At 33.6% G+C, this 23,537-nt stretch overlaps 1 protein-coding gene across 1 annotated transcript; it reads left to right on the top strand.

The window, feature by feature from the left end:
- The first annotated feature begins 578 nt into the window (after nucleotides 1-578).
- On the top strand, nucleotides 579-3,042 carry LOC134283554 (uncharacterized). The gene is made up of 4 exons (XM_062766068.1): nucleotides 579-1,069; nucleotides 1,217-1,409; nucleotides 2,522-2,836; nucleotides 3,027-3,042. Exons 1-4 carry the CDS (start codon nucleotides 898-900, stop codon nucleotides 3,040-3,042), a joined length of 696 nt encoding a protein of 231 aa, XP_062622052.1. The 5' UTR covers nucleotides 579-897.
- Nucleotides 3,043-23,537: the final 20,495 nt, after the last annotated feature.

The raw sequence follows: 23,537 nt of genomic DNA, 5'->3' as shown, positions 1-23,537 counted from the left end.
TGGCCAACCAATTTTGATAATTACAGAGAATTGATATTAAAACTTACGAAAAGAAATACCTTATTTTTTTTTCTACTTAGCGAAATATTCGCATTGAGCTTAGGTACCATAGACTTATCAAGTACAGGCTTTCCTCTTGTATATTGTTCATCATTTCATAGATAAATTCAAACTTAAGATAATAAGGCACATGAGAAAATTATCACTGCAAGGTGTTTTCTTGATAAAGGGTATTAACATTTGTTATTAATTGACGTTCACCATACAAATATGGTACAAAATGTATGAATAGTTTACTTGACAAAAAAGTAAGACTTCTTTTAACATCTACATGTTAAGATACAATTTTATATTTCTATATTTCTATAAATGGTGTTGATTAATGCTTCTTCGAACACTGTTGTGAAAATGCTGAAAAAATACATTGATTCATTTGTTTAAAAAACACCATGTATTGAGAATATTTTTTTGGAATTTATTGAAACTATTTCCGTCCTTCTTTGGAATCAGGAAATTTGCAATATAAAAGTGAGTGAACATGTTTAAATACATATAATATGTGCTGATACAAAAGAAAGATATGGATGGGTCTGAAAAAGATAACATACAAGATTCTCATGATACCGTGTGTACTTCCCACTTGTGTGGAAAAAAAACTGAAAAATCATCCAATTTTCTGAACAGCATTTGGGTAAATAGGACCTATGAAGACAAAGACGTAACTGACAATAATGATGAGGTACTAAAAAAAAATTTAAAAGAAGTAGAATTCTTCAAGTATGATTCATTGCAACTGCGAGAAGATACTCGGTCTGTACAGAACTTTGCACAACCTCAGCAGCTATTGATTCCAGCAAATTGTACCCTGGAAAAGAAGAATCACACATTTCAAGTCATATGAAGGAAGATGACGATTTCTCAGACGATGAAGGCGATGCTACAGACTACATTGATAGTGATGACGAATACCAAGTGTCCTGTAATAGACGTCTGATGAGGGAAGCCGATAGTGTGTTCGTTCATGGAGGATTCGATCGCTACGGTTCAAGACCTTTAGAGGGAAGATACAGTAAGTGAGTTTTAAGACAATAAAAATAAGAAACTTTACAGTCTGTGCTAATTTTGTTCAGGCAATCAAGATAAGAAACTTTACTGTCTGTATAAAATTAACTTCCAAAATCAATAATCGCCTTATTAAAACATTATACATTTTCAGGCCAAGGTGTGGAACAGTATATGAATATGCCAGTTTTCTTGAAATCAATCCGAAAATTTGCAACAGATAATAATTTTGAGTTGTGGAATGGAAAGCCTGACGGTAGTTGTATGTTCCGATCAATAGCTGACCAACTGACAATAAATGGTCACTTTGGTCATATAGAGGACACACTTCGACACATGACAGTTCAGTAAGAACCATATAGTAAAATCACTTATATACGTAGGTGTATTCAAAGTTTAGCGCAACAACGTGGTATTTGACTGTTGGTATAATCATGCTTGCGTACATATAAGCGTTACGCATGTCCATGCCAAACATTGTCTTAAACTTAAGCCTAGTAAATGATTTTAGCGTGATTTAGCACACCATTGTCGGTACTTAATCCACTAAAATATATATTAAGCCTGCTTTTTAAAGTACAAATACAGTTTCATAATTACATACTGCGAGAAGTGGAAAACTGTTAACCCTTATCCTGCGGTCAAAGTTATGGCTTATCAGTTCCACTGCTGCGGCGAAAGTTAAGTGTAAACAGATATCCCAGTGAATGCATACTTCCTTTACTTATCAGCTTATAGCATCCTTATCTTTGATGCAATCAACATATAAGTTGTGTTATAAATATGAAGAAAAGAAAGAGCTTTTTATTCATATAAATTTTATTTCTATATTCCTACAATTTATCGCATTTACCTCGAATTAAATTGAACAGTATGGATAATGGATAATAAGTCCGAATAACTATTTAAATGCCATAAATATCAATTATAATGATACTTTAAATATCATTATTATACCTTTAGATAGTAGCTTAATTATATTCCTTTTAGTGTATAAACTTCTTTCCTTTCTTACAAAGCTCCGGAGACTAAAAGCATGCATATTTAGGTCAGCCATTTTGGAATATTTCTTTGTCCTGGAGTACCATCTATTTTGGATGGTGATTATGTGCATGATTCTTTCTGATTGGTGTATATTTTTACAAATTCTAAACCATTGGTTTATATTTATACTTGTTTCATTCATTGACATGGGATGCTCTGCTAAAAATAGCAGGGAAACAAGCATCAGATGAGGAAACCCCTCAAAACGACCTGAGGTCGCGATCCGCAGCAGCAGATCAGATAAGCCAGCGCGACTCAGAGTCGCGATTAGCAGGATAAGGGTTAAGTGTCTACAAATTGTAATTAAAAAGGGAGAGATTTTCAAAACTTCAAAGATGCTTATTTCAATTTTTTCAAGAATATCAAAACGTTTCTCTATAATATTAATTTTCTTCCTGTATTTATTTTTTTCTAGGTATCTTACGGATCATCCTTTGCAGGAAGATGGTTGTCCAATCAAATCCTTCCTAAGTACTGAAACCTGGGAAGAATACCTGACAAGAATTTCGAACCCGATGGAATGGAGCGATCACATAATGCTGAAAGCAATAGTAGATGCACTTCATTTGGAGGCTGTTGTGTTTAATATTTATAAGGACGACGTTCGTCGCACAGAAGTGAAGTTCTCTAGAAAAGATGTTTCGTTCCCGGCATTGACTGTTTACCTTGGACATTTAGGAGAGTTTCATTATGTTAGTCTTCGTCCAAAGAAATGGGAAAAACTTTGGCCGTATAGTACGTATTGTCAATATATAGCTTTATTTTATCGACTTTGCGGTATTCTCCATTGTTGATTGAATTGTCAGTAACATAATTCAGTTTTTTTTTTCTTTTCAAAACTCTTGTTAAAATACCAAAATTGAACCCAACTGAAATTTCTGTTTATTTGGTACATGTATTTTTTTTTGTTAATTCTCTAGGAGCGCCACTTCATAGAACTCATTTCTGTGCGAACAAAAGTTCTTCACATGGAATTACACAGAAATTTGAAAGATTTCAGAAGCTTGGTATCATAGGAAGCATTCAGGAACCTGGACTTGAGGAATTATTCTTGTCCTTATCAACAGGGACGATTTCTTCAGATACAAGGGATGGAGAAGATCAAGAAAATTCGACAAGATCGTTCCATCAGGAGAAAAGCTATCTTTCCCTGTTTAACTCCTATGGTTTAGATCAACTCCAGAATGAAGATACAGATGGTAATGTTAATTACACATTCTTTTGCATACATAAAGAGAACAAACAAGAAACGGCTTTGGCTCTTGTTTCTGTTTTTAAAGAAAAAATGCCCTTTTATTCCGAAAAAATGTAAATAAAAATATGTACAACAATGTATGATCGTCAGCCCGTTTAAGCTAAACACGATTCGTCAGCCATGTAGTATTCACTATATTTTACAAAAGCATATTTTGAAAGAGCAAGTTTGTTTGTTTTGTAACCAAAATTAACCCAAATATGATTTTGGGTGATGATCAGATGATTAGGGATCTGATAGGAATGTCATAAACATAATTGTTTCTCACAAGACGAAAGACCACCTTTAAGCAATCGCTTAATGGTAGCTTAATGGTGACTTAATGGTGGCTTAAAGAAGTTAATTCCTTTAAGCCACCATTAAGCCACCATTAAGCTGCAACTTACAGGTGCTTAATGTCCAAACTTCATTAAGCTACCATTAAGCCACCATTAAGCTGAGCTTAATGGTGACTTAATGGTCAACCCTCATTAAACTTTTACGCATCTTATATAGAATCTTTGAACTAATTTTTAGTTATTTTAATATCATTTACGCAAAATCTATTCCAACTCATAATTTTGTCTCGATCATAATTTCTACGAGTTTTTTGTCAACATGCATAAACTTGATCACTGGGAACAAAGTTAGCTAATAGCCACAGGGGCTTGCTCGAGGTGTCTAATTTTTAAAAAAAATCATTTACAGTGATAATAAAACAAGACATCCTGTATCAGAACTGTATATTAGTTTTTTTTAAAATAAATCATTATTACATACGTTGTTTTTATTTTTAGTGTATATGATTTTTAAAAATAGATAATTATTACACACCGTGAGCAAGTCCTTGTGAAATATCTTAAATTTACAATACCAAAAATCAATTTGTTCTTAAAATTATCTATATTCATGAACACAAAATATACATTACTTTTTAAAAACAAAATGGTATTTTTATTTCATGTGTTAAAAGAAACATTCCGCTACAGAATTCACAGGAATATAACTATATAATCTCCTGAGAAAAAAAAAATCTCTGTCCTTTTTTTGGGGGGGGGGCTACTGTTATACAAATATTTAGTTTTCAAAGATTGACTTTTACCATGAAAAACTTTTTAATGGCTTTTACATCATGAATAATTCTAATTAATTTGTTTTGTTTTTTTTTAATAATGCAGCGGCAAGTATCTGTCCAAATCTAATCGGTCTTCAATGATTGTTATTTCAAAATCGATTTTCAGAGGAACGGCCGATCAGACTAAACATGACATCCGACCAGATGTATACACATTGAGAAACGGGGTAAGATTAACAGATGATCAGTGTACAGTAAACCGACTGGTCAGACAATAGACCTTAATTAGGTGTCCCCGGTAAACTAACAGGAAACTATACATACACAACGTACACTGACAGATTTTAATAATCAATTATTTTTACAAAATTTAAATTTAACGCAAGCATATAACAAATTAAAAATTATGATTCATCGTAAAAAGTCAATTATTTTCATACCCATTATGATACAAAAAGAATTGAAACTGAATATGATATTCTAAAAAACGTTTTTGTGAACGTAATCAACCAGGTAACTCTTACGCGAGGATTGTCACTAAATTGTTGATACAGAAACCGTTAATATCCGCAGTATATTAAAAATAATAGTAGAATCGGTTTTTCCTCTTTCTTTTTCGATAATAGATTTTTGTGTTTTATCTTTAATTAATTTATTTTCAATCATGATTTAATGTTTACATTTCGAAAATTTTCGAAAAACAGAGCGAAGAACTCAATCACATTACATCAATCTAAAAGCCGAACTCAGTGTAGAAATATTAATGTGTTATAAGCCTTTCAAAAAGATCTACAAATAAAATTGTTTATATTTTGATTAATAAATCAATTCAAGACTTTTGGAAATGTTCAACAAAATACTATTAAATACCTTTACAAGTCCAAACAAGTTCTGAAAAAAAATAAAGGTTAAATATTTAATATTTTCCTTATATTATCAAGAGCGGCGATAGGCTAATGGATAAGGCGTTCGCCTTGCAACCCTAAGGTCATGGGATCGCGCCCCGACTGTGGGTTTTTTTGTTTTTTTTTTGAATTTTGAATTTCGTTCTTTTTCATTATTTTTACCAAATCAAGATATGTGCGAACTCTACATTTATAATATTGATAACAAATCACTATAAAAATAAATTTTCACCCATATAAACAATATTATCGACTGCGTAATGTGACTTAATGGTGGCTTATTGGTAGCTTAATGGTAGCTTAATGGAGTTTGGACATTAAGCACCTGTAAGTCTAGTTTAATGGTAGCTTAATTGTGACTTAATGGTGGTCTAAAAGTTACCATTAAGGACCTGTAAGCCACCATTAAGCTACATTTAAGCACCCATTAAGGACTTTGAGTTGGCTTAATGGTAACTTAATGGTGGTGTAAATGTTACTTAAAGGTACTTAATGGTGACTTAATGGTGACTTAAAGACAACCATTAAACCACCATTAAGGACCTATAAGCCACCATTAAACCGGACTTAAAGGTCGTGTTTCATCTTGTGTCTTTTATTGGAAAAATATTGTTTCATACATTGAACAAAGGTAAATATTCCTTTATTCCTTTTTATGATTTGATATTTCTTTTTCAATCATCAGATTTGCTTGAATATCTCATTGAAGACCCATTGTATGTCGACGCTTTGACTGGAATTCCCCTTCCGCATTTGGGATTTATCATAAAAAATAGCTTCCCAAAAGAACTGATTGAAGAGTACTCAAATGTAGGTGGAGCTAGAAAAAATGAAAAACAATTGTTTCACTGTATTGGTACCTTTGCCACAGGTGACAATGTTGCTTTATAAGACATTTCGCAGGAAAGAGAAATAATAAGATATCAATTTAAATTTGTACGTAAAGACCAATCTGTGGTTGCAGCATATATTAGCAATGACATACAGTTCGAAACTACTGATCATGGTAGTGGAGATATAAAATCTGTTTTACATGCTGATTGCAGCGGAACGCATCCAGGTTATTGCTGGTTACGACCTTTAGACACTAGAACATCCTTCACAACGAAAAAAGTTTCGGAACTAAATGATGGTTTGTTCCTCACAAAACAAGAGTTACCGGTGGGAATAACACCTCCTACATATACGCGGCAATGTTTCTTTGGATTTGTTTGCAAAACATTCCCCACTGTGGCCAGAGAATGGGTTCAGCGCAAGAGAAAATTTGACTGGCCTCCTCCATTTATAATATCCAAAAATTGTAAGCCAAGGTACATGCACTTTGATTCAAAAGTGTCATCCATCAAGTATCCATTCTGATATTGAATGGAAGCTTGATTTCTCAATGGCGTATTCTTATCTTTTCTGGGAAACCCTAGAAAACTTTCAAATCCATGGGTATCATGTTCTTAAAATTATAATTCAAGAGGCCACTAGAGTTTTATCTAAAGGACTTAAAAGAAAACATGTTCTCTCAGTTTTTTTAAATTCATGCGAAGGAATTCCTCAGCAGAAATGGGAGACAAATCTTGCTGGATGCATACTGCATACGCTTTCCTTGCTGATTTTCTATCTCAAAAGAAAATATTTCCCACATTATTTCGTATCATCAAACAACCTAATAGATCATTATACTGAGGAAGAAATCGAAAAAATACGTGTCTACTTGGAGGCTATTAGACTGTTTCCAACCATGGTGGTAGGCTTTATTTCAGAAAGACACGGTTACACGTTTAGTTGAAACCTAAATAGGCAAGTTTTAAATGAATGCAAAGATTTTACAAAATCTAGAGACTTGCATGAAATGTACCGGGAAAAATTTGTCCCCATTACCTTTCGAGTCTCAAAATTCTTCTGTCGTCTTGGGTTTTATTCGAGAGCATTCCGATTAATTCGAGAAGTGTTTGAAGAAATGTTAGAAGTTTCTCCAGAAAATGAAAAAAGAAACTTCGAGGCACCGAACTTTTTGGACTTCTTTCTTAAGGGATTACGTGAATTTAAGCAAAAAACATCAAGAGGAATTTTGGGTCAGATGTTTGATAGGAATAACAAAACTGAGATTTTTAAGCGTGGTTCAAAAGAGAGTTTCAAAATTGTCGGTGAAGTAGTACCTTGGAAAGCTGACTTCAGAATAGCTTGGATGAGAATTCCTACAGAAAAAAATCGAGACTTCTCGTTAATAGCTTCATTCTTCTACGAACTGAGCTTATCCCAATACAGAATGGAAAATATCAGTTTGGCCACACTTGCTGTTGATACAGCTATTCGTTGTATTGACCGTGCTATTTCAGAAGAATTGGTTAATATTGAGAATATTGAAGATAAAGAACTGAGGGAGGAAATCATGTCAGAGCAAAAAACTGCTAAGAGAAATCTCAAAAATATATTCACGTTTATTATATTTCTGACCTAGATGGTATTACCTATCCAATAAGCAAGTATTTGACTGCAATTGAAAAACTTTCAGAAGAATTTCCGGAAATGTTTGAGATAGTTGCAAATATGTTTTATTTTATAGGAAATGAAGAAAAAGGCAACGAGTACAAAAACAAATTTGAAGATTACTTTTCAGGACAAAGGAGAGATGCCCGGAGATTGTGGTATTGAGTTTAATAAGGAACTTGATAGTATGTTTTGTTTGAATGCTGTTTAACGCCCTCTCAGGATTTTTTTTCTATATGGACACGCTACCATATGCCGATGGAGAGCTACAAATTTTGACCAAAACCTGGCACTCACGGCCTCATCCCAAGGTCTCCACGTCCCACAGTGGGATTCGAACCTTACTTTGCGACTCTAGAGCAGACGCTCTTATCACTGCTCCACGCGGGTGACGACTTGAAAGTATGAAAACAATTCTTAATCTTCATTTCAACAATGCTAGTAAAGTTTGTGTCTTATATTTGTCTCGATCATTTTGTTTTTATTAAAGCTTTAAGTTTGTTTGACAAATAAAGAAACTTGATGTTCATTATCAATAACCAAATATGAATACATATATATATATGTTATAGAAGGAGGTTAAAGTTTATATAATTCTCAAACATGAAGAAATTGCTTTTGTCATTTTTCATGTAAAGATATGTGACTCCCACTCTTAGAAAACAGCTGCGTATCAATTTTATAGCAAATAGATGTACGTAAATCAACTTGTCATATATGCCCAATGAACATAGACTTAAGTCAACATTTTGATTCTGAATAACTTAAGCCTTTTTAACATATGTTCCTAAACTTTTACAGTTATGTATAATATTCAAATTCCAACAAATGATGCAAATATAGTTTCATTATTAATTTTGTCGTAAAAGTTATATTAATTTGAAATTTAGACTTTCTAATTTCGACTACCACAATAGGTCTGAAATAACAAATTCATCATTTTAAAAAAGTGCTAGTACATGTAAAAAGACCTTGAAAAAAAGTGCATTAAATAAGGATAACAATTTATTTCGCCACATACTACAAAAAATAACATATAATACTATAAAAGTTGACATATATAGAAGATTACAAGCACAACCACTTATTCACAAATGCTTTGAAAATCCTGAAAGCATTTATAAAAAGATAAGAAATGAGAAACTTCTTAATCTAAATCAAGATAAATGGAGAACAGAGTGATGTCACTCATACCATAGCTGCTAAATTAACTGCAAAGTATCGAGTAGCACTTGGTGAATATTTATTTTCTTAAACATTGTTGCTTGAACATTTTTCTCAGGATGCGGGAACATTCAGCAATAAATCAGCCCATAACAACATTGTATTATCTGGAAAAATTATATATTTCAACATTTCATTTCCCGAAAAATCAGTGAAGTACAGAAAACGTCGTACTCGCTCTCCTGAAAGTAGTGCTGAATGCATGTATATCTATTATCAAATATGCAAATGACTTTAAATGCAGCAATCAGCAGATATTTGGAGTAACTGTATATTTATCACAGACAGTTTGTTGAAACTTGAACACAGAAAAAAAAATACACTGAAATCGATTTCCTCAAAGTTACAAAACATGAAAATTTGTTGTAAAGCTAAATTATAAAAGATATCAGATCTCGTTCTTATCAAATAATTCATTCATAGCTTAAGTCTATCCAATCTATATATCACACTAAGAATACATCCTAATGTATGTCAGCAACACTATAAAGATATATTTTAATTATTAAGTGATATAACTCTTAGAGGTAAAAAATATTAATTAAATTCAACATATCTGATACGGTACGTACACACCCTCTCACTCCACATATACGGCTTCTTTAAATTTAACAGTTGTATTATGGTGTTCAGTATCATCATCAACATAGGACTCAACAGCATAGTCATGAGGAGGACTACTATAGTAACCATTAGAAATCACTGGGCCTATCCCTTTAACAGTCATTCCAAACTCTTTGTTAATGTCTCTGGATTGAATAGGCCTTGGTTTATTCACCTTAGGAGGAGATTTACGATATAAAGTCTGTTGTGTTTCCCTACTTGAGTTTCTACTTTCAAAGAGTCGATGTTCTTATTCCTCTGCTTCTGGTGTTTTCTGTGAACGTTTAGGTGGAATTGGTCTCTGAGAGGTAGCATAGCGACCAGGTACGTGATACCATGCAGAACGGTGGTGTACATTTCTCACTAGATCATGGGGAGATCGTGGAATGAGACTGTCTAAAGTCGAGTTCGGTCCCGCGGTGACCAATTTAGTATTCCCTGGCGTGATTGCATGCGGACCAGGAGCACTTCTTCGAGAATAACTACTTCGTACACTAGTCCTAGAGTGTGTACTGTAACCTGTTACGTGAGAACTCTGGTAGCTTTTAGCACTGTTTCCCCTATTTAATCCCCTATCTTGTTGTCGTGAAATAGATGATCTAGAACTACCTGCACTGCTATACCGTTTGAATAACTCAGCTGGGCCACTTTCCATTTGCTCTGCAAACTGAGTTCTCTTAGTTTCCTGCCCGACAGCTAAACTTTCAGTTTGACGAATTTCGTCACCAAAGCTATCTATTTGGGGATCGGCATCTCTCGTCTCCATATCCATTCCTTGTGGCCTTTCATTGCCGTCTTCAACTCTTATTTCAACCGTTACATGTCGTCTATGTGAATTCACCTCAGAAGAAGGAGGCGAAACTTTCAATTTTCTATCTATATTATCACCATGGAGCAGCCTTGGACGATCTGCATCCATAAGTAGCTTCTCAGACGCGCTTAGATGACTGACGCTACTATAGCGACTAAGATTTTGTCCATGAGAGTCCTCTTTATAGCTTGAGGGTCGAGACCTCAGCACAGATCCAGAGTTTCGACTTGCATTTCTTGACCTTGAACGTTTGTCTAAGTTTGCGAGATCTTTCTCGTGCCAGGAAAGTTTACTAAAAGGTCGGTCTGCTGTTCGTGTATCAGTCAGTCTCGCCGACCCAAACTCATTTATAACCATCTTGAGCGAGACTTCTAAGTGATACTACACGTATAACCAAAGAAAACCTTACAAATATGTGCGTAAGTATTCAATGTCTGTTCACGTTACTTAGTTTGTTCGTGTACTTTCCATCAAACAATTCTGCTAAGTGTTGCGATTAAAAGATGTCTGTATGGAATTCGTTTAAAATAAACACCACTGATAATCTGAGCATGAAATTAACCTTAAAATATTTTTAAACATACAGTTGTACTGTACTCGTAGTTACATGTAGCCCAAAACATACTTTCTAAAATATTTAGTCACATGACAAATTTGAATATCCACATACAATGTAGTTACTTATGTACCAAAGGTACGAAATCACGTGGTTGTCAATTTGTCAAAGCCATTAGTTAAAATAGAGAGACCAAATGTATAAAAGAATTTTTTTCTCTTCTTTACCTTGAATGAATGCTTGTTGTTTGTCTATTAAGATCCTTTAGTCAAAACAATTTTAATACAAATACCCAGAAGCCGAGAAGAAGATTTTTAAAGAATTATTGCATTTCACTATATAAATCCAAAGAGCCCCACCCTACACCGAAATACCTGACCCTGGGCCCATGAAATTAACAATTTGGAAATAGAAACCTTTCCTCAGTATACCTATACATTAAATTTGATTAATACCCAGCAGCAGAAAAGAAGATTTTCAAAGAACAAATACATTTTTACTCTCCATCTCCCTCTCTCTCTCAATATCATCAGTCTCGTTTAAAGTCATTATTTCGTAAGTTCGATACAATGATCTCGTCAGCAAATACAATTTATCATTGAGTCACATGCTGACAGAGTTTTTCATACGAATTGTTAGTCCATTATTTATACACTGAATTGACAATGGATTTTTCCGTTCTTTTCTGATAATGACAAGGAGCACATGGCGGGTGTGACCGGTCAGCAGGGGATGCTTACTCCTCCATGGCAGCTGATTCAATTTTTCGGCGATCCGTATTTGCTCTGCTTCTATTTAGTATTGTTTTATGGACTTTAATATTGAATTCTGTTATCTCCATCTCTCTCTCTCTCTCTCTCTCTCTCTCTCTCTCTCTCTCTCTCTCTCTCTCTCTCTCTCTCTCTCTCTCTCTCTCTCTCTCTCTCTCTCGCCCTGGGGTCATACATTCCACAACTCTGCTAAAGAACTCAATCTTTTTATAAACATGCGAATAGTTTGACTGCTTAATGAGAATATTTTCAAGGATTGTACTAGTTGTAGTAGTTTGATCCAACCTCTCAAGCCCGAAAAAGGAAACCATGACTTTGAAATTCAAGTTTTGTTTCCCTGCATCCAAAGTTGCTTTATTCCAAAATTGATTAAATTGGTTATGCAGTTTCAGAGAAGAAGCTTTAATTGTTCAAATGTTAACACACAACGCATGACGCACGATGCACACCACGAAACGACGGACGGAAATGTAATAATAGCAGTAGGTCACCTAAGTTTACTCAGGTAACCTAAAAATAATCATCTTGATTTAAGTACCTCCCAAAATACTCAGTACATTGTTTTGTGGGGGATTTTTTTAGAGGCTTATCATACACATATCGGTTTTAAGAAATGACTGACCTACATTGCAATGATGCATGTACTAAATATAATATCCATTTCACGAAAAGCCCACACGATCATATGCGCAGTTTCAAATTCGTGTAACCTTGAATCATGGCAGACAGAGGTTAGTTTTAATTTTTTCTTAAATATATATATTTGAATGGAGACTTGGACATTTGTCGACATTATTTAGTTAGTATTAACGGTTATTGAACTTATATTGGTGAAAATTTGCACAAGTTGGCTTTTCAAATGCACGAGCTTGCGAATGCATTTGAACAGCCAACAGTGACTCTTTTATTTTATAGCTACAAAATTTCCACATCATTTATAATAATTATTCCAACTAAAAAACTCAAATTAAGGATTTTTTTAGAATCGGTATTCAAATTAATGTCTGATTAATTTATTTACTTGTAAAAATATTTTTTTTATAGGAAGCGCAAAAACCCGCACACAACATTAAATTATATTTTCTTCTTCATAACAATCGTCAAAGAGAGTTAAAAATATTGAATATAGTCCGTTTTCCATTCATTTGACCCTGTTATTTCAGGAAGAGTGGAAACTTTCTCCATTTTTTGGTCATCACTTTTGTGTACAAAACAATATAAGGAAGCGGTTACCCTTTTCTGCACATAAAAATTAAGGAACCCTTTTTTCTATGCTGAAGCAGCCTATAAGTCATACCTATGAACGATAACTCATAAATCGGCACTTAGTTGGTCATTTTTCACAACTGAGTTACCTGTCATTAAAACACAACATCGAAGAAGTCAATTACAAATAATTAAACTTTTTAATGATTTAATTAAGGGTATGCATAAGTTATTGTCTTTTTTTGATAATTTTATGTACTTATAAATCTATGTCTGAAATGTTTTTATCATATGTGCAACTTGAAAAATTAATTGAAAGGCCTACTACATGTACATGTCGGCCACGAGTTTCGAGTGTGCAATCAGGTGTTACGAAAGCGAATCGTTTTTATACCCGTCTGACAGTTCCTATTCATGAGAAGTGTTCAGCTGTAATATGTATGACTTTAAAAACTTGTACAATGAAGCGCATTGAAGTGGTAAAATTTTCCATTTGGACGAAACGTTCTGAGTCATGTTTTGAACGTCAATTATAACATAACGACACGCCCATTTCTTTAGAAACGAGAAAGGAATATCCACTGTAATGTTTTAGGACACTACACTTCCCGTAACATTAGTTACATTGAAATTAAGAGTTTTAAATAAGAAAGAGCTATGTATAGAGTTCCCGCTTATGTAAAACACGCATTGCAACGAATTTGTCCATAATTATGATTTTATCATGTTTATTGGGGTTAACATAGCACATGTATCAGTCGAACACGTGCTTACTCGGTGTTTATGTAAACCGTCAATTTCATTGGATGTTATATTTATGAAATACCTGTTCTACAGGTATTCGATTGAATCATTTGACCGAGTTTTCCTTTCTAAAGAAATGGGCGTGTCTAAAGATAGCTCAAAACGTTCCATCCAAACAGAAAATTTTACCACTTCAATGCGCTTCATTGTAACAAAGCAACTGAATATATGTAGACAATGAAACATAGCTGCCCATAATGGATATAGGGCAAGGCCGTACACAGTACCAGATATATCGCATGTATCAGCTATTTGTCACGTGACCAGTATAAAATTAGAATTGTTAAGCTGAATGTAGGAAATGAGGATCCATAATTCAAGGATATTTGTTTGTTTTTAAAGACAAAAATTCATACACATTAAAAGATTTTTATTCTCTCTAATCAGAACGTGCCGGGAGCTAGTCTGTACTGTCTAGAAGTACTATAATTTTTGCCAAAAATGTTAACAATTTGAATAGATACAGATTTCAACTTTACTTTAATTCTGGTATGAATAAAAAATAATGTTAGATACATCAGAATCAGCTCCCTGCACTTTTCAAAATGTACACCATAAAAGTAATAAATATTCCATATTTCATATCAGTCAAACAAGTCTATGCCCTTGCAATTTTCCTGTAAATCACGAATGCTTTTCTTGTTCTAGCAATATCCAACATATTTCTACTCCCTGTGCAAAATCAATGCCACTAAGTAAATTTATTTCTACCTACGTTGTATTTAGTATATTAATTTCTTTTAGTTTTAATGATTTGGATAGAACATTATCGATGATTTCATACTAAGTAATTTTTTTTTTGTAATTGCCTAAACCAGTGAATCGAGTTCTCAGCATCACTTGTGCTGCGTCATCTCAAGGCTGATGACGTCATATTTGACAAGAGACTATCATCTATTACTCGACAATATTGTTATACAAGAGTTTATATACATGTATAATTAATTTTATCAATGAATTCAAGTTGTTATTTAAGCATTTTCATCTCGTTAATTTGATTGTTTTGGCACGTTTAATTTTTTTGACGTCTCAATTAAACTTCCAATAATGTGTACCATGAATGTGAACTCGACCTTCCTTAATATATCTGAGTAGAAATATATTTACTTTTCCATCCTTTTTTAGCTCACCTGAGCTGAAAGCTCAAGTGAGCTTTTTTGATCATATTTTGTCGGGCGGCCATCTGTCTGTCTAGCTGTGCGTCTGTCTGTAAACTTTTCACATTTTCATCTACTTCTCAAGAACTACTCAGCCAATTTCAACCAAACTTGCCACAAAGTTTTCTTAGGAAAAGAATTTAAGTTTATTCAAATGAAGAGTCACACCCTCTTCCAAGAGGAGATAATTCTGAATTAGAGAAAAATTAATGGCATTTTTTTTTAATCTTCCTCTCAAGAACCACTTGGCCAGGAAAGATAAAACTCATGTGGTATCATCCTCCTGTAGTGTAGATTAAAATTTCTTAAATCATGACCCCCGGGGGTAGGGCGGGGCCAGAATGGCCGACCAAAGATTTACGTAGAAATATATAGGAAAATTCTTTAAAAATCTTCTTCTCAAGAATTACAAAGCCATGCTTTATCATATTTATATGGAAGCATTGTCAGGTAGTGTAGATTCAGGTTTGTTCAGATCATGACCCCCGGGAGTAGGGCGGGACAATAATGGCCGACCAAATTTTTACATAGAAATATATAGGAAAATTCTTTAAAAATCTTCTTCTCAGGAATAACAACGCCATGATTGGTCATATTTATATGGAAGCATTCTCATTTAGTGAAAATTCAAGTTTGTTCAAATCACGACCCATGGGGGGTAGGGTGGGGCCACAATGGCCGACCAAAGTTTTACGTAGAAATATATAGGAACATTCTTTAAAAATCTTCTCAAGAATCACAAAGCCATGATTCATCATATTTATATGGAACCATCCTCAGGTAGTGTAGATTCAAGTTTGTTCAAATCATGAACTCCGGGGGTTGGGCGGGGCCACACTGGCTGACCAAAGTTTAACATAAAAACATGCAGTAAAATTCTTTAAAAATCTTCTCAAGAATAGCAAAGCCATGATTGGTCATACATGTATTTATATGGAAGCATGCTCAGTAGTGTAGATTCAAGTTTGTTCAAATCATTCCCTCTCCCTTTCAAGGATTAGTTGGGACTACTTTTGGCTTTAAAATTTTCAATAATAAACTAATTTCTGCTTTTATGCTAGCCACAGTGCTCAGATGAGCGATGTGGCCCATGGGCCTCTTGTGTTTATTTGCATGTATATTATAATTATTTAGCAAAAAAAAAAATCTTGCAACCATTCCTAGCATGTCATTGTTATTTTCAATATCGTTCTGGCAATTTCATTTCCTATCACCCGGGGCATTTTGACAATATTTTTAATAATTTTGGCTTACTTTTTAATCGTCTAAAATTCTGTAACCTGAGTTCCTATACACACAAACGTATTTGCAACTGAAAGAGCACGTAGTCCGGTCGATTCCATTAATTAGATAGCTTTATTTAGAGCAAAATAACCTTCCTTGTCGCTTTTTTTCTTTCCAAACAGCAACACTTTAGTGAGTTTATATACATGTCTAAAGCAAAAAGTGTAACTACATACATGTATAATTTATTATTTATTTTTACTGAATTAATTCCGCTTCTCCTTACATAATTAATGCACATGTCGATTTACCCTCTCTCACGCTTATAATTATTATGCATATTTTGAAAGCCTTGTCTTAAATTCCCGAGTGTAAATCACACCTTAAAAATTACTATAAATGACTAGTATGTTTATTAACTATAGCTTACTCTAGTTAACAATTGTATTAAATAAATTTTCTACAACTTTTGGTTTACTATAATAAAACCTTTGAAACTTTGGGTTATTACGATGAAAACTTCCGAACATTGATTTACCATTGTTAAAACTTTGGAGCATTGCTTCACAACATTTAAACATTGAAACGTTGATTATTATTGATAGTGATAACATTGGAACACTTTAATAAAAAAAAAAACTTGGAATTGCGATTAACTATATTAAAAAAACCTTTGGAATTTTGTTTAATTATAGTTAACTATACTAAACTATTGTTTACTATATTTTTGTTAACGACAAAACAAAATTAACGCCTTAAGGATGTCAAAAGTACTGTTTCAAGTGAAAAACGAGTGAACGCTGTCTGCGTCAGGTAGTTGACGTTTCATGAAGGGCTATTATATAGGATTTTTCATCGAAACACGGGTGACTGTCTAACAGGTGTAACCTTTTGCTGGTAAAGTGCGAATCGAGAAAATCTTGGTTTCGGACACCAGCTACTATTGGTTCACATCAATGAGGCAGTTCATATCAACTAAATGATCAGAAATGATAGAACGTTTGATTAAGACATAATTATTAATGTTCAGTATGGTTTTATGAATTAGAATTGCTTGTTGGTTAAATACATTTAAGTAGCAATGCAGTAACTGCTTTAGATTACACCGCGTCAATGTATTTTACTGGATCTATTCATATTTACTTTTTACGTGTTCAACAAGATTTACACTACATTATTTAATATGTTAAAAGTGATATGCGTATATACTGCATGGATCATTTATGATTCCCTGTCTTAAATGTTTCACAAGATTAAAACTTTTGATGCAAATGCAATATAAAGTTTTCCGATAACAGCGCGAGTATGGCTGCTTTATGTTCTGTTTCATAAGGTGCAACGTTTTACTGCTGTATCATAAATGTATTGTTTTCCGCGAAATATATTTAGATTTAATATCGACACACCATCCGATAGTGTAACGTCCTTGACTAAACCCCCCAAACAATCTCCAAGTCTAGGACTCATTACTGGTTGCTTCTATCGAATATTAAAAATGTATTGCATATACACTTGTAGCACCCCCCCCCCCCCCAAATACATGTAATTTGTTCCATAATGTGAAAAATAGGATCTGAAAATACTAAATTCATTCTAGTTAGTTTATATTAGATATCATTCTTAAAAATCATGGACTTGTTTCACTAAAATATGTCACCGGAGTAAATGTTCATTAAGGTTCTATCCCAAAGTTTAATTAGTTTAATCAGATTCGTGTTGCAAGTCATGTTCAATTGACTATCTCGAATTTTAAGATTTACAAACTTTCTATGCACGCAGAAGAACCGAAAAAGACCTTGTACCCACCCCCAACCCACCCCGAAGAAGAAAAAAATGACCTCTCTTCAATAAAACATACATGTATTTGAATGGAATAGACGATGATGCAAGTGTGTTTAAATTGTTTATCCCATCCTGACTAGTTTTATCAACCTTTGGCTTGAAGTGATGACATGGACAGGTATTAAGTGTCTCCGATAATTAACTTGCAATTGTTTGGAATATTTTAACATCTCAACAAAATATTCTCATATTTGAATGATATAAAAACAGTGGTCTTTTTATTAAATATGTAGACCCGTGACATTTTTTTTCAATGTACAACGTATGTGTAGGAAGGATGAGATTCGCAGGCGATTGACAAGCCAACAAAAAATGTCAAATCTCGGAAAATCAAAGATCCAGAACTGTAGCGTTAACTTATGGTTTCATGTTTTCATCTTTAACTATAAAGACTCAAATATAAAACCATAACGCTGCTGTTCTGCAGCAAGGAAGAAGAGTTCTATTTCTTCGCATGTGTGGGACCTTTCACTAACTATTCCATTTTCCACATAGACCATCTCTGCTAGCCGCCAAAGGTTTCTGATACGTTACTTTCCTCATAAACTAAGGAGAATAGCGGATCAGAAACCCTTGGTCAGCGAAGATGACAACGGCTTGATTTGCCAACCTTAAGGTTAGCTGCAGGACTGTTGTCTTTGAAGACGGGTGAACTGCTGTGTCACCAACTGGAAAAATGTATATTCATCGATCATAAAAGTGCGCTGCTTCTCGGTTTCAAACTGTCACATTCTCAAAATATTTCTAACCGGGTGTTTCAAATGATTTTTTTGTAATTTGCACTAACTACGAGGGGCATTTCAAAAGTCCTGAGAACTGTTTAATAAAAAATTAACCGTTTTACGGAAATTATTGAGTTTGGTATCATTGGAAAGAACAGAAAAATACACACATATAGTGACGTCACTTTATAATTTTTATGACGTAATATCACCGATAATGACGTCAAACTTCCGCATACGTACAATACTGACCATAAAAATGACGTAACAAAAGACACAATTTCATCAATGTAAAATTTTAAAAACAACTTTTGCTCATTACTCGGGTGCAAGCTACCGGACGTAAATGACAGTTGGTAAAATCTTTAAATAGACTACAATCTATCATATGGTGGTCTATTTCAGAGATCTTCTTGTTCTGAAATGGTTTAAGCGATTGTCAAACATCTCAAGTTTTTATAGAATCTTGCTCAAAATATTGCGTAAAACCGACCCAACTGTTAGAATAAAGCAAAATTGGCAATCAAAGAAAAATAGACGATCATGTAACTTAATTCCATGGCATCAATTCGTCAGGTGTTTTAACCATATTTGTGGGATCGATGAAGGCTCAAGAGAAGTTAAGTTTAGTGTGGCCCATATTTTCTCGTAAAATCCAAAATGGCGCGGGCGCAGTTGTAACCCCACCGTACCTCCACATATTCGCAAAAATTAATTCCTGGAAATTAAATAAGATTCTACATGTCTGTGTAACTTATAAACCTTTTTTGGAGTTAAAAGTCAAAATCAGTACTGAGTTTTGGGGGCGCCGAAGTTGAATTAATGAGAAAAAATACGTACAGAAACAAGTCAGGGGCAAGACTTTTGTACATTTTATTTGTAAACGATAAGAGTACTGTTACTCAAAATATATTTGTTGAAAATTGCATTAATATACTTTAGTTTTATACAGATTTTTTTTTTATTTCATACAATGGAGAACTATATAAAAGACCGATAATACAATCGTATCATGTAACTTAAAATCTTGGATGAATGTCGATGATAGCATAACCGGACATAAACCTCGCTAGTAAACGAACAAAACAATGAAATATAGTATTGTTGATAAACAGTACCTTAGTCCTACTCAACTTCTTTGCAAATGAAAATTTACTTTGAAATATATTTTCAAATAAGCCTTTGGCAGCACTTTTAAAATTGTGCCATGTGGATATAAACGCGAGTTTTTAGTATGCTAAACATTCTATATTCTGACGTCATTTTCGGTAATATTACGTCATAAAAATTATAAAGTGACGTCACAATGTGTGTGTATTTTTCTGCTCTTTCCAATGATACCAAACTCAATAATTTCCGTGAAACGGTTAATTTTTTATTTAACAGTTCTCAGGACTTTTGAAATGCCCCTCGTATTTCCACAACAAACAATTGTTGTAAATATCCCTTCATGAAATTCAGACCATCCAACTTCGCAATTTTACTGTCATTTTTAAGATGGCAAGACACAAATCCTTTCGATTGCAACACGCTTCGTGAAGAAGTCTAGAGGTCATGATATTTTTTTTAGTTTTTGTGCAGTAGAGAAAAAAATTTGGAGGAATTACATGTAATTCAGTACCAATCACAGCTTTTGTGCATAATTTTCTAACAGATTTTTTTTTGGGTGGCACTGTAGAGCTTCGGTCGTTTGTCTCATTTTCCCCCAAACTAGTAAGTTACAGAAATGCAGGTAAATACGGTTATAAAAAAAGTGGGGGGGGGGCATGTCTATATAAAAAATATATAAACATTAATCAAAATGAAAGCAAAAACTATTTTCAGGAAATAAAGTATACCCAAACTTACTGGCATACTACGTGCCTGAGATGATATAGGATAAATGTAGACTAGACGCAACACAATTTTAAGGATGCTTTGAATATTTCTGAATTGCAAGGAAAAATATTACCATTATGTATTAGTTTATTGCTTTAAAATAAAATTGATCTCTTGATCACGACATTCGTATATGTATACCTAAGGCAGTTTTAAATTACTTGCTGTCAATGTCTTGCTCATTTATACAACATCAGTTTATTTAAATGTTTTAAACAAAAGAATATAACAAAAAACACACAATCCATAGAATAATTGTTGGAACAATTTCTATTTCTTCTAGAAAAATCATGAATGATTATAAACTACAAGAAGTAGTATAGTTTTCATGCAAGTTTGAATAATTTCATATTATTCACGCTAAGTAACATAAACCAATAGTCTCAGAGACGTAAACCAGTCGTCGCATTTACACAAATAAAAAGTCCCCAGTGTCAAAATTTTACAGAAACCAATTGTAGCACCTTCCTAAAGAATTTGCTAGTTATTGGCTAATTCCAGGGAAATAATTCAGTAAAAGCATATGTTTGGTGTTCAGAGCATTAAAAAATATTGAATTAAAGTTAAATTTATCCACTTAGCTGTTCATTTAGTTTTGTAGTACTTTATGCATCATTCGAATGCGAGTACATGAAAAATACTATGTAAATAGCCATTTGTCGATATTGAGCCCTTTTCGGGTATAAAAGCAATCCAATTACTTAACTATTTAATAAATTTGCTTCTAAAAAGTGCTTTTTATTGTGATATATCAAAAATATGTATTTAACTAGATAATTCACAGGTGCAAATAGTAGCTGGTGTCCGAAATCAAGATTTCTCGATTTGCACTTTACCAGCAGTGGTATATATTCCTACCATCAAACTTTATACATGTATCCAATTTGATCGCATTCGCAAAACACCCTGGATTGCACAATATTCTCCATGTCTTTCACATTTATATAACAGTAAAACCAATGGACAATTCCAATCGCTATTTTATTGATTTCACTGAGCACAAAGTCATGAAAAAATTAACACAACGATAAGATCCCTCAGTCATAAATATTTCTTGAAATATATAGCTTTATGTGCCTTAGCTCTCCTGCCAAACGACTGAGCTTTTTTTTTTTTTTTTTTTTTTTTTTTTTTTTGTTAAAGCAGCAAGAACAAACAGCATTGTTTAAAAGTGAAAGAATGTCATTTATCTGTAAGACGTAAATGTCGAAAAAAAAATCAGGTGACAGGCAGGTCTGTAACGGGAATAGTATATTTCGTAAGTGCAGAAAGCAAAACTTACAGTATATCTTGTACGTTTCTTGGAAAATGGAATACATTAGAAAACTGTGTATTAAAACGAAATGTTCTCTTTTATAGGATCTTTTATACGACATAAAAGATATGAAATTATTCTTCTTTTCAGAGATACCGGTATTTAATGAATATATATATGGGTTTTATTTACAGATCAATTATCAAAAATGATTAAAATATTTTAGTTGCTGCTCTGCTGATAGGGTAATTTGCTTTCTGGCTGCCATTTGATTATTTATAGTTTATTCAGGGGATGGCCAGGGATCATGCTCCCTATAAACCATTTAAAGATGTGCAACACACCAACCCAAAATCTTCCTGTATCTTAATTTTGGCTATTTTTGTATATTTATAAATGCCAATTTCTATCTTGAGTGTGTGCATTTCGGACAAAATCGTTCAGACCTAATATGTTCACAGGAATTCACTATAGATACACTATTTTACTTATCAAGAGTCCATGAAGTAATCGACCAACAAGTTATCATAGATGTCAATGCCCGTGGGGATCCGGGTTAGAATAGGTCCTCAGTACCCCCTTGCTTGTCGTAAAAGGCGACTAAATAGGGCGGACCTTCGGATGAGACCGTATTAACCGAGGCCCCGTGTCACAGCAGGTGTGGCACGATAAAGATCCCTCCCTGCTCAATGGCCCCAAGTGCCGAGCATAGGCCTAAATTTACAGCCCTTAACCTGCAATGGTGACGTCTCCATATCACTGAAATATTCTGGAGAGGGACGTTAAACAGTATACAATCAATCAATCAATCAATCATAGATGTCAAAATTTGATGAATCATTCGTTTAAAGAACACGCAATTATTATAGAACAGTCGCGGTTTAATGAATGGCACATAACTCAGTCGGGTTAGCATGGAATTATATGAAATATATGATTTACTGGAAAACTGGTTTGGTGAAGAAATTAAAGCTAATGAGTTAATGAATATCCTTGTAAGTAGAATCTGAATTTGCTGTATGTTTTCTGAAAAAAAAATCCTCTACAAAATGACGTCCTCTGCAACTTTTAAAGAAAATACGGGAAAATACACAAGTTCATGCTATCACAATCAGCATTTAGAAGATCATGTAAGAAAAACAATTTGTAGTATTTATCTGCATAGTCATTGGAAATTCAATAATTCAGTGGGTTGAGGTCAACTTGTCTGCTTATCAGATAGAAGAGAAAATACAACTAAAACGAAGACGAACTCAAAGACAGGAGGCTGACGCCATAGGCCGAGATGAAGACCGCTGTTAGACAATTAGATCAGTTATCAGGTTTATGGTCGGGAGTGTGAAATTGTCTATAAAACAATTACTCCACAATCCTCTGAAAGGAATTTTATTATTAGAGACACAGTATCCAGAACAAAATCACAAACACTAAGAGCTACCTTCTGACGTCATCAGTGGATTTGTTAGATTAGTTTACCTGAGAGAAAAATCTTTAAAGAGATATTTAATTGAAATTCAAAGGCATTATTTAAAAAGATGTTGATCATGATGTATGCCATATTTTAACTTTATAGTCTTAATGATTGGGACAACCCTCGTACATTAAACATGTTCAGATAATCAAACGATAATTACTTTTAAATTCTAGATATAACTGATGGTGAAGCCTTGCAAATTATCCGTCT

The sequence above is a fragment of the Saccostrea cucullata genome, unplaced genomic scaffold, assembly GCF_032062105.1.
Source record: "Saccostrea cucullata isolate Sc308-1 unplaced genomic scaffold, CSIRO_AGI_Scuc_v1 ctg2296, whole genome shotgun sequence".
In the NCBI taxonomy this organism is placed as follows: domain Eukaryota; kingdom Metazoa; phylum Mollusca; class Bivalvia; order Ostreida; family Ostreidae; genus Saccostrea; species Saccostrea cuccullata.
This window is presented reverse-complemented; position numbering and strand designations above follow the sequence as displayed.